The 12945-nt window shown below is 42.4% G+C and overlaps 1 protein-coding gene across 8 annotated transcripts in view; it reads left to right on the top strand.

Annotated features, from left to right (window-relative positions):
- Nucleotides 1–12945, top strand: part of itpr1b (inositol 1,4,5-trisphosphate receptor, type 1b) — a 571367-nt gene that overhangs the window by 163285 nt on the left and 395137 nt on the right. For 6 of the 8 annotated variants that reach the window (XM_069936919.1, XM_069936913.1, XM_069936916.1 and 3 more), the window contains exons 8-11: nt 875–958; nt 1384–1530; nt 2036–2140; nt 2227–2271. In XM_069936919.1, coding sequence (XP_069793020.1) covers nt 875–958; nt 1384–1530; nt 2036–2140; nt 2227–2271 — 381 coding nt within the window. The remainder of the gene's footprint in view (nt 1–874; nt 959–1383; nt 1531–2035; nt 2141–2226; nt 2272–12945) is intronic. The other 2 variants (XM_069936915.1, XM_069936920.1) reach the window with 1 other exon arrangement.

Genomic DNA, 12945 nt, shown 5'->3' on the forward strand with positions numbered 1-12945 from the left:
TACTACACAAGAGAGTTGGATCACACCCTCCCCCAATCCTCTCCATTTGGAGAGCCATCGCTCCCCGTCACTTCTCAGCTTTTTTCACTTGTACCCTCCCCTTGTTCCACCTATGAACGCTTCCTGTGGTCCTGTACTCCTCACGCTGCCTCTCACCCCAACATTTTATTCAAGCGTCTGCCTGCTTTTAACTCATACTTTTAGGAAGGGCTCAGGCCAAAACACTGGTTATAAAGCATAACTTTATTTTGCTAAATAAAGAATGCTGCGTGACTGGCTGAGTTCCTCCAGCATTTTTTGTGTAAACCTCAGTACAGCACAAGAACATTAGTGTTAACTGGCTGCTCACATCCTGGTGAAGAACTGGAACCCACAATCTCGTGATTCCTGAGGGCTCTCAAGTTAACCAAATGTGCGCTAATGGTACAGAGTGCACGAGGACATTTTACACGAGGCAAGGCCAGTTGATAACGGATTCCATTACCAGTTACTTGTAGTTCCAATAGGTTTGATTTATGAAGCTGCCTGTACTCTGAGAATGTCTTGGTTTACTGACAAGATATTAAGAGTGATTTGAGTAAATTGAAGTGGATGGTTCCTTATAATTTGAATGATGCTTTATTACTATTTTAATACAACTTCAATATCTTTGGCTCAGTTTAACAAAGAAAAATAATTAAATCTCTGTACATTACAGAAAACAATGGGTAGCCGATAGCACTATTTTGGAGGCTAAGGTTGGACCATCCCTAACTTGAATGATAATTTCATGTAATGAGGAAATGGTATTTTGCAGCTATCCAACATTTCTGCCAATAACCTACTTTAAATAATCCTTTTTAATCAAGATCTGCCTTCATGTTTTCTATTCCAGGTTAATTCTGTGAATTGCAACACGAGTTGGAAAATTGTTCTGTTCATGAAATGGAGCGACAATAAGGAAGATATTTTGAAAGGGGTGAGCTGATTTGCACTGCTTATAGTATACCTGGACTGAAGCGTAAGTGTTATTTGTTCTCTTCAAATGCAGACTGACTTGCTGAAGATTTTGAGCATTTTCTGTTAGTTAACAGCTCAAAGTGCATGGGTTGTGGCTGACAACCAAGAGTCCCTTCAGAGTATACGGAAGGGGCAGGTGTACCAAACAACTACCCACCTGCCTGTTCCATCAGGCACTAAGTGATGAGATCTGCAGTTGTGTATCAGAAAGCAATTTATTCTCTTCCCCCCCCCACCCCCCCACAAGTGTTTCTTATCAACAAGCAAGATTTATGTTGCCTTGGGTTGGGAACCATTGCTGGGAAAAAAAAACCCTGATTGATGGTATCTTGGTTAATAACCACCAAAATACGAATTATACTTTTGTTTTGATCTCTCATACAGGGTGATGTTGTGAGACTGTTTCACGCAGAACAAGAAAAGTTTCTCACCTGTGATGAATATCGGAAGAAGCAGTATGTATTCCTCCGGACCACAGGGCGGCAGTCGGCCACATCTGCAACCAGTTCCAAAGCATTATGGGAGGTTGAGGTATGGCATCCTATGTTGAAACGGGACCTATCATTGGTGAGGTCATCTGCACAGAATGGAACTTGTGTGTTGGCTGAGGTCTGATTTTGTGGTTGGTTAATCAGCAAAATTCCAGTACACCACAAACGCTCAAGTCCCAGTGGAATCCCAGACCCCAATGAACCATTTGCATCAAGGGTTCAGTTTTGCTGCTCAATGTTGGCAGTTTCAACCATTCTTGACAAATCCAGTGTAATGAGAGAGGATCCAGAGCACTAGTCTATAATATTGCAACTTTCCCATCTTCTAGCATCACGTGCTACCGTTTCCCCATTCTTGCGTGGTGCCAATGAGTGTAGTTTTGAAATATTGTTGTTATTTACATTCTTTCAATAATCTGGCTAATTGCAACATGGATATTGGTGTGTGATCTGCATTCCATCTGTGTGTTCATTTCTATGGGCAAAAATGGAGGAATGCAGAAATAAATGCCAAAAAAAATTGCTGTGCCTTTATTGCATTGTAGGTTGTTCAACATGATCCTTGCCGTGGAGGAGCCGGGCACTGGAACAGTCTCTTCCGGTTCAAGCACTTGGCCACTGGCAACTACCTGGCAGCCGAGGTTGGTGATGTGAGTGTTTCTTTTACTTCAAAGGTTTTGATTTTCACTCTGTTATAATCTCCTCTGCGGGGTCTAATAGTGAGTTTCCTTTTCAGGCTAACCCAGATTACCAGGAAGAGTATCAAGAAACCCGATCATTGGTAAGTGACGTTCAGGTCACTGAAGTGGCCATGATGTAGGAGATTTGGGGACTGTGTTTCCTTGAGTGTTGTCACAAGTTGTAGAGTCAAACATCATGGAAACGGGCCCTTCAGCTCAGAGTTTGTGCTGACCATCAAGCACCCGTTTATGCTCCTCCCATTTTATCCTCCCACATTCCTGTCAACTGTCCCCACATTCTCCCACCTACGAGTATTGAGGGGGAGGATAGAGTTTACCATGGACTCGTTCACATCTTTGAGATGAGGGACAAAATGGGGGATACGGAGGGAATCCACCCCGTCGCAGGGAGCACATGCAAGTTCCACACAGATGGCCCTCGAGGACAGGATTGAAGCTGGAATTGTGTGGCAGGAGCTGTGTGCATCAGCTGTACTGAGCATTGTTATTCCCCTGGCTATTAGCAACATCGTCAGATGTGGAGATGTTGGATTTTGAGTTAATTCTGAAGCTTTCAGCAAATTTTATCATGTTTGTAAATGCCCATCAAAATTTAAAATGTCATCAGTCTGTGATGGAATTCGATATCCTCTCCATCTTGCAAGGTAGGTAGTATTGATACAGATCTGACCTTCTGTTATCAAGTTTAAAAATAGGAACAATGCAATTAATAAATGAAAAGGGAGAAGATTCATTGATGCACATTCAATCTTCCTGACGCATAACAACTATAATGATATGTTGGCTTGCCCTGGTGATCAATCACAATTGATTGGTGTTCAGAACAGCTAGAAATGACTTGGGGAAAACTGCAGTGATGAAGATCTTAGGAGGTCCAGAAAGGTTTATTGCTCTCAAGCATGCTGTAGTTAATCTGTTATTTCAATTAAATGTTGAACTGAAGCCAAAGGATCATCTTCTGAAATGAGTTGTTTATTCTAAAGAAGGGCCACATGTAGCTGTTAATAAAGATAGAACATTACAGTGCAGTACAGGCCCTTCTGCCGATCTATTTAAATTTACTCCCCAACAATCTAACCCTTCCTTCCTTCACACCCATAAACCTTCCATTTTCCTTACATCCGTGTGCCTATTTAAGAGTCCTTTGAATGTCCCTATTGTACTAGCTCCACCACTACCCCAGCAATGCATTCCAGGCACCCACCACTTTCTCTGAGTGTCTGTGTGTGTGTGGGTGTGTGAGAGAGAGGAAAAAAAATTGCCTCTGACATCTCCACTCACCTTAAACCAGTGGTTCTCAACCTTTTTCTTTCCACTCACATACCACTTTAAGTATTCCCTACGCCATAGGTGCTCCCTAATTAGTTAAGGGTGTGTGGGTGAGAATAAAAAGTTTGAAAACCACTGTTTTAATCAAACTTAATTGACTCGTTATGTGCACGGTTTCATAACTCCATAGGAAATGGGCCTATGACCATTTTTCTCAAGCAAAATATTTTGGTAACAATTGGGTTTAGAGCAGTGATTCTCAACCTTCCCCTCCCACTCACATACCATCTTAAGCAATCCCTTACTAATCACAGAGCACCAATGGCATAGTGAATACTTAAGGTGGTATGTGAGTGGAAAGAAAAAGGTTGAGAACCACTGCTTTAAACAGATTTCCTCTGGTGTTTGCTATTGTCACCCTGGGAAAAAGGTTATGGCTGTCCACCCTATCTAAGTCCCTCACTATCATATAAACCTCTATTAAGTCACCTTTCATCTTTCATTGCTCCAAAGAGAAATGGTCTTTGAAAACCTTCATAGTTCAAAGTTCAAATTTATTGTCAGAGAACATACAACCCTGAGATTCTTTTTCCTGTGGGCCAGGCAGAATTTCTACTTAACAGTAGTGAAAAAAACTGTAGTCAAGAAAAGATGCTTATACAAAGGAGAGAAATCTAAACAAAGAAAGAAATGTAAATAAACTGATGGTGCAATAGAGAAAATAAATATTCAATAATAATGTTCAAAGAAAGAGTCCTTAAATTAATTTATGATTGAGTTTGTTGTTTAGGAGCCTAATAGTGTTATATGGCGAGCTTTCCACTGGCCACCGAGACAGAGGTGCACCAAAGAAGAGGGACAAGGACTGCCTAAAGAAAGCTCTTGGTGCCTGCCACATTGACCACCGCCAGTGGGCTGATATCACCTCAAACTGTGCATCTTGTTGTATTCAAAATTGGATAATCTTGTATTATAGTTCATATTTTTTTAGATAGAAACCATGAGCCAAGAAAAATATTTAAGAATTAGTTAGAAATGCTGTGTCGAAAGAGTGCAGGACACACTTCCCAGTCTGAAGGTAATGCTGAATATTCAGAAGTTGGCATGGGGGGGGGGGGGGGGGAGGAGAAATTTTTTATTTTTATTCTTAATTTTATTAACCTTGTCAGTATCTTATCTGATCTTTTACTATGTTGTCACAACAGACATATTTTTACTTGTATAGATATTTTACAGAGAGACAACACTTTGGTGTATATATGATGAATAAAGTAATGAAATTTGTCAGCTTCAATGCGAATGGACTGAATGGAACATTTAAAAGGAAGAGAGTCCTGGCACAACTGAAAAAAATGCAAATTGATATGGCCTTTATACAAGAAACCCACCTTACTGCACACGAACATCAGAAACTAAGGAGAGAATAGGTTAGACATGTAATATAATCATCTTTTAATTCCAAAGCCGGGGGGGTAGGTAACCATCCTGATAAACAAAAACATGCCAGTAACGATCTGAGAAACTATCATTGGCTTATATATATATTAGATAATTGTCAGCTTTCTTCAGAGTCCTAGACACTTTAAAATCTATACGCACCTAATTGTGATGATGGATCCTATATTCAAGATATCTTCATTAAGTTTTCAAGGGGACGATAAAATATACTCGTAGGGGGCTGTTGTGGACACAGAGTTTTGATGGGGAAGGATTTTATTTGCAAAAGGCAAATGTGGGAAATGGTAACAGATGCAACTCACACACTTTGAACTGGTACATACAATGATCAAGGAAAATCACTACCATGCCCCACAATCCCTTGACTCAATGCCGGTGCAGCTCTACGCTACAAGGGACACTAATTAAACTCTCCCAACCCTTTTAACAGTGCACATCTTAACCAACAGTTTCTCCAGCGCGCTTCCACATTTCTAGGCCTGAAGTGAAACAGGGTGGTCCCAAGCTGGCAAAAAGGGAGTACAGTGTTGAAGGGACAATCCCAGGTCATAAACAGGGGTATTTGGCTTGGTGGCAGGATGGTTAATCCAATTACAATGGCCAATGGCCAAGTACAGGCAGGCTGGAGAGTCCAGTCCAGGTAATTTGCATGGATCAATGGCAAGATGTGCACTAATGGGTGGGGCAGAACCAAACCTTGATTGACAGCTGGTGTGCCCTTTGACTAAGTAGGGGATAGTTCTGTCACATGATAGCCACAACCCTTCCCAATACAATCCACCCCTCAGAGGTCACACCACTCACTAATCATGAAAGAATCAATAACTCAATTTATATGTTATAAGTAAAAACAAAAAGACATGGTTTTAAAAAAATTACTTATCTAGTGGGTCAATATATACACTAGTGCTCTGAATACTGGACAAGGCGCATAGTCAAATTCATTGAAAACACCTCACCAGCCCTCCACCTCTGACCAAACAGGGTCATTGAGTTATGATGGGGCAGGATGTTATGGGAGCTACTCTCAAATGTCCTGGGAGGGTAGAAAAGGAATTTTTGAAATCCGACTCATCTGCCTGGTTTCTCTGGCTTGACTGGCAAATGCGAGCACCCTTATCACCAACATCTGCGAGCAGGCAATGCAAGGTCATCCATCAGGGGCTAGAGCTCTCTCTTGGCTTGCGCATCCTGTGCCTTGGCCTCAGGCTTGGGCGGTCCCTATGCCCAGAGCCCAGATGCCTGTGGCTCACCCATGGTGAGGCAGGGGGCAGGGCGGCAGGTATACATCCAGGGTGTACCTGGGGCGCCAGTTTTTCTGGGCTGTTGTTTGACACCAGGATGCTGTTCCTGCACGCATTCTCTTTCAGTGGGTGCCCCAAATGATTGTGTTGGATCACTGTAATGATAGCCAGGAGGACTCAGGATGGAAAGTTAGCCTATTTAGTGTTTTTAAATAAAGACTCCCACAGCCCCACCCCATGAGGTGTTTTTCTGTTAATGGGAGTTTTGGCGTGATGTTTTCATTGTGAAACAAAATGTGTAGTGTTTCCTACCATGAAACTGTAACTTTGCATCACAGACTGCAATTATGCATCTAAAAATTGTATGTTCCGTTTCTCTGAGTATTTTTAGACACATTGTGCATAGTAAATACAATGGCTAAGGGTGCCATTTAAAAAAAAAAATCCATTACAAAGATTTGATAAGATAGAATGTCCAGTGATGAAGTTTCCATGGGAATAGCTGTTCTCTTCCTGAGACTTTTTTTGCATAATACATGACAAACTGTCTTGCTGGTCAGTCGTCAGTTCGGTGTCACTGTTCAGGTGCTTGCAAAATCATAATCGACCCCGAGGAAAGTGTTGGCTGATGTCCTGATATCGAATGGGTTGTACTGAGCGGTGGCACCAGGCAGAGATTTTGTCCAGAAGCCTAGCAGGACTCTGCAGCCTTGGATCTTCTGCCAGAGGTTCCATTTGGCAACCGCCTCACTGGCCGAGATCTGTCATTTAAAATGAACACCTGCCTGGTGGGGGGCAAGTGGCAGTGCTTGTTCAACAGCTTGCTATGTTGTGTCAAAAGCAGCCTGTTGTTCTGGTCCCCATAGGAATGTGGCTTTCTTATGGGAGACCCTATAGTTTGATTCAAAGAGCATGGTATGGTGGGGTTTATGCTGCCGCCAATAACTTAGGAGGCCCACAAAGCTCTGGGCATTTGTTTTATATGAGGGGATGGCAAAATTCAAAGTTTAATTCATGGCAGTCTCAGAAATATCTCCTTTGGCCTGAGAATCATTGTATCCCCAGAAACAGGACACACTAAGTGCTTTCAAACTACCTTGTAAAATGGGGTTAACTGGACAATTTTCCCGGTTAGTGCCCCACACACAGGCAGGTTGAAAGGGTCTGACCCGGTCAGCATCATCCAAAGTAAACCAGTTCCCTACCCTACCTTGGAGGTAGTCAGGGAACCCAGTTAAACTTACCTAGGATGCATCAACTGGCGGCTTGAACAGCAAAATGGCCAATTCAGTTACTCCTGTGAATTCACCACAAACGTGCTTGCGTCACAGGGAAACCCTGGCTGAAGTGTCTGTGTTGATTGGGGTGGGGTGGGTAGTGGAGAGAGAGGTCACTGCCAGGGCCTGGAGTGGAGAAGTGGGGGGGGGGGGGTTGTGGGTGAGAGTTCGCTGCCGCGAGGGAGATAGACAGAGGCCACAATCGGGGGAGTGAGGTCACAGCCATGGGGGGGGGGGGAGGTCCATGTCACAGGCGGGAGGGGTGCCATGATCAGCGAGAAAGGAGTCGCTGCTGGGCGGGGCGGGTGTAGAGATAGGAGAGTGGTCGCTGCGACTGCGGAGGGAGCAGAGGGGTCTCTGCCACAGGGCAAGAGGAGAGGGGTTGGCTGCCACTGGTTGGGCGGAGCACACGGGCATGCTCCTTTTCAACTTGGTCATCTGTATCCTGCTCCTCTCTGCAGTGGACCTGGGACCGCATGGTGATGGGTCAAACATGCAGGGGTTTGGTGCATAGGGGGAAGGGTGGTTGTGAGACCTAAGGTCCTTGGGTACCCCCTGCTTGTCACTGTTTAACCACATATCCCCATCCCCCAGCCATGCATCCAGCTTGTTGCCATGCTGGATTCAGACTCTAATTTTTTTGCAAGTCTGGCTGCCCGTGCCCGCTGCAGCTGTATTAGCCTGAAGGTGACTTCAGTCCCCCTGTCCTCAAGACTGTTGGCTCAAGTCTGGGCAGCCTGGACTGCACCCTGGCTGCATAAGTGCTGGATCTGGTTAGTAATCCCAACCTGGTGTCTCAGGAGGGATGCAAACAGCCAAAAGGAACCCCTTGATTCCCTTTGGCTTTGGGGATCCCCGTCTTCTTAAGAAGAGAGACCACTGCTTGGACTAGTCCACTGGTTTACCCTGGTCGGCCAGCGTGCTGGCCAAGTGCTCAAATCCCTCATCTGTCCACCCAGGAATCCTATCCTTAGTGCCTGCACTGGCTTTTTTGCCCCTGTTCCAGAACATTTCCCCATGCCAGTATCCAGCCCAAGACCCCTGAGACCCTGTTCACAGCGCCAATTGTAGAGAGTGAGGAAACAGGTTTCGTCGGTTTCAAAAGCAAGGACTGTGGACACGCAGTTTTGATGGGGATGGATCAGATCTCTCTCTCTCACACACACACACACACACACACACACACACACACACACACACACACACACACACACACAGGCATGGAGTGAAGCAGGGTGGACCCAAGATGGAGAACAAAGATGGCACATTTATTGTGCTGGAGGGACAAACCCAGGCCATTAGCAGAGACCAATGGCTTAGTGCCAGGAGGGTTAATTACAACAGCCAGTAGCTCAATGCCAAGTACAGGCATTTTGATTACACTGATTACAAGCAAACAAGCCCATTCAAGTGGCCTTCGGGTGGCATTAAATATCTTGGAATAATGAGAGATAATGATCTTCAGAAGTTATACAAATTTAATTATCTCCTGTTATTTAGTAAAATTGAAGAAGATTTGAGTAGGTGGGTGAACTTGCCCATCACTCTAATTGACAGTCAACTGTGCAGAGATGAATATATTGCTGTTTGCAGTATCTTTTCTAGTCTTTGCACATTCCACTTTTTTTTAAACCTTCTTAAAAAAAAACCCCTTAATAAGCAGTTTATATGGAACTGTAAAGTACCCAGAGTATTCAATGAAAAGTTAATGTGGGATTCTAGATTAGGAGGCATCCGGCGACCCAGTTTCAAAAAATATTATTTGGCCACCCAAATGAGATGTATTTCTTCATTCTTTGAGGGAACATGATATCCCCTCCTGGGTAAAAACTGGATTCCACTCCCTTAAAGAGAAGATGTACAATGATTTTATTTATAAATGGAATTCCAGAATTATAGCCAAAAGGACAGACAATCCCATTTTAAAACACTTGGTTCGAATATGGTGTGAGACTGAAAACACCTTAAAGGCAAAATGAACTTAAACCCATGACTTTGAACAACAAGATTATGGATGCCTGATTCCATAATGGGATTCAACATCTGGAAGATGGCTATGAAAAAGGACTTTTCATGTCGTTTGAATAGTTGAAGAAATATGACTTGCTTAACAAGACAGTCTTCTGTAACCTTCAGTTAAGATCTTCACTTTGGGCCAATTTGGCCCCTAAAATGACTTTACTGGGACTCACTGAAATGGAGAAACTACTCCATGAAGGAAGTGAATATAAATTTATTTCTAGAATGTACTTTTTATTGATGATTGAGGACCCAAAGTCAAGTTTGCATAAGTGTAGAGTGAGATGGGAGTCAGATTAGGACAAAACAAATGATGAACGACTCTGGTCAGATCTATGTCAGAGAAGTTTATTGGCTACTAGATATACCTGGTATAGATTGGTCCACTATAAATTTCTCCATCAGCTGTACCTCTCCTCACAGAAATTATACCAATATAAACCCGAGTTATCAGAGATGTGCTTTCGGTGTGGGATAGAGGTTGGTTCCTTCTTACACTCTACCTGGCTCTGCTCGAAGGTGAGACCCTTCTGCTATGACTTTTGTGATACCCTAACTAAGATCACAGGAGTCACCTTCCCAGTGGACCCAGAGCTTTGTCTTCTGGGAAACTTTACAAGTGTGGGTAGATCACTAACTAATTTCTAAATTAAATTCACAGAAAATATCTTGCATGTGGCCAGGAAATGTATAGCAGTTGCATGGAAATCTGACTCCCATCTCCTCATTGATAGGTGATCTTCAGAAAAGATCAGCTGCATTTCACTTGAAAAGGTCACATACAGCCTTCGGAGGGGATATAACACCTTCCTAAAAATCTGTCAGCCTTATTTAGAACATAAGGCCACCATAGGGTTTCAATCGCTACTGACTAGCCAGCAGACCTATGTAAAGATTTTAACATTGTGACACATCATGTCTCTTTTTTACTGTACGCGCTGATGATGGGATTTTTCTGTTTCTTTTTCTGTTTAATTGGATGTAAAGAAGGGAGGGGGTGGTGGAGGAATGGGTTTTCTTGACATTTTGTATGGTTGTTGATTGTTAAATATATTTAAAATGATAAATAAAATATTACCAAAAAAAAAATAAGATGTAGTCATATGCACCAAAATTCTTGTTGCAGCTGAACAGGTACTTAGTTTTGTTTTTAAAATCCATTGGAAGATTAGAGTTATAATGATCTAAATAATACAATTTGCAATGGGCTGTGCTGGTTGTGTGTACTTTAATAACAAAATAAAGAGCAGGAACAAGCTCATATCTGCTCAATTATTCCGTGCGATCATGGTTGATAATCATCTTTGTCTCTTTTCTGCTTGTGCTTCATGATGGCTGCAATAACCAAACATCTATCCAAAAAAAAATCTATTGCATGAAGTAAGCCCTCAATCGACAAGGAATTGACTGGGAAGGGCAGCAAACAACTTGGTGCAGATGATGCATTTTTGTGCCAGTGGTCTGTCTGTAACTATCCTTAACTCACTCTGTTTGAAATTGGTCTGCTGCTGGACCAGGAGAAGTTGTTGCAAGTGAAAGTTATGTTGGACAAAATAGTGTCTGCCAACTCCAGCATTTCTGATGGATCAACAGTGATGAGACCTCATTCAGTGGAAATCAAACAAGGATTAAGTTAATGCCATGAAGGAGAATTTCTAAACTGGTTCATGAATTACAACCAATGTTGATTTATTTTGCTTAGCCAACCTTTTTAAGCTCTTTGAAGTCTTGGAAAGGATAATATCAATTGTTTTGTTGCTGATTTTGTGGAATATTGAATATAATGACATAATCCCAAATGTAATGCCTTGTAAAATTATAACTTGTGAGATGTGGCAGCATAGAGTTTGATTTGGCCTTGATTCAGCAAGCAAGGATTGTGCAGCAGTGGGAGTTTGGGGGTTGATGGTGGTTGTTTCTAATCTAAAAGCTGGTGGAGGCAGAAACTTTTGCATTTGAAAGGCATCTGGGTGAGCCTGATTGCTGTAGGTGAGAGCTGGATAGGGAGCAACATAGTCGTGTAGCCATTTGGGCAACTTGAGTGCCCTGATTCTGACCATTGGTGCAGTTTCTTTCTGTGATGTTGTGGATTCACTCCGGCTGCACCAGTTTTCTCCCAGTTCCCAAAGATGTGCGGGTTGGTTGGTCAGTCAGTGATTGTTCATTGCCCTGAGTGTGTTGATGAGTGGTGGAATTTTGGAGTAGTTAATGGGGATGTGGGGAGATTTAAATAGGATAAGTGCAAGTGGGTGCATGATGGTTGGTGTCAGCTCATTGGGCCAAAGGGCCTATTCTATTTTGTGGTTCTTCTGTCAAAACCTTGACTCTGTTTCTGTCTGAGATGGTCAGTGAGCTGAAACTTCTTCCTGTGTAGTAGATTTTACAATGTCTATAATTCCAGTATATTTTTATGGACAAGTTTTTTTTTAATGGAGCTGTTGTAGTTCCACATGTTCATGATCTGGGCTTTGATACTAATTATCATTGCATAATTTGGAGAGGACTGAAAAGTTAAAAATATAATTAACTGAGAACAAGCTGGGAAGACGGAGCTAAACTGAGCAGCAATGGGAGTGCATTTGGCAGCTGAAATTTAGCAAAAAAGCATGAAATTGATTTATTTATTGTGGAAGTTTGGAGGAGAGTTACAATGATCTCAATAATGCAATTTAAAATGGGCTGAGCTGATTGTGAATACTTTAATAACAAAATAAGCAATAGGAGGAGCAGCAGACCATTTGATGGCTCATGCCTGCTCAGTCATTCAATGCAATCATGTTGATAGTTCACTGCTGCCTCTTTCCTGCTTGTGCTCAATTATGCCTGAAATAACCAAACGTCTATCTATCCTGATAATGTAAAAAAAAGTCAGCTCATTTTCTGAAGAACACGGAAGATTAAGAAGATTTAACCATACCTTTTTGAATTTTGAATTTGAAATAAATAATGGGAATCTTACCAAGAGCAAGAGGGAAGCTGAGGGCACAAATGCAAGACAAAGGAACCAGTCATAATTTGATTTGTGTTGAGTGACTTCACTCACAGCTTGTATAAAGTAAGAGGAAAATGTTGCAGGGCTGTAAATGGATGGTCTTATAGAGAAATTGAGCAAGGCTAGTGAGCAAAATGGCCACTGGCTTTGCTTTAGGTTTGAATGATATTGAAGGGTAGTTCGCTGTATTACAGACGGCAGGAAGATTATGTGAAAGAATTCCAAGTTCCAATCTTATCTCATCCCTTCTCTCCCAGCTGTCAACCAACTCCATTTTGATACCCTGTGCTTTAAAACATGCCAGGCCAAATCTGGTATTTGAAAGCAAGCTTGATCTGTCATGTTCAGCTGAAGTTGGACTGCTGTCAAATTCGAGTAAAGTGTGATTAGTTTCCCTGACTGTGATATGAATTTCCCATTTGGTGCCTGCTTCATTTGTCTTTTTTTTCTTGTGATCACTCATCTTGGAGCTTTATGGCCATGTTTACCAGTGGA

This window comes from Narcine bancroftii, chromosome 5 (assembly GCF_036971445.1).
Source record: "Narcine bancroftii isolate sNarBan1 chromosome 5, sNarBan1.hap1, whole genome shotgun sequence".
In the NCBI taxonomy this organism is placed as follows: domain Eukaryota; kingdom Metazoa; phylum Chordata; class Chondrichthyes; order Torpediniformes; family Narcinidae; genus Narcine; species Narcine bancroftii.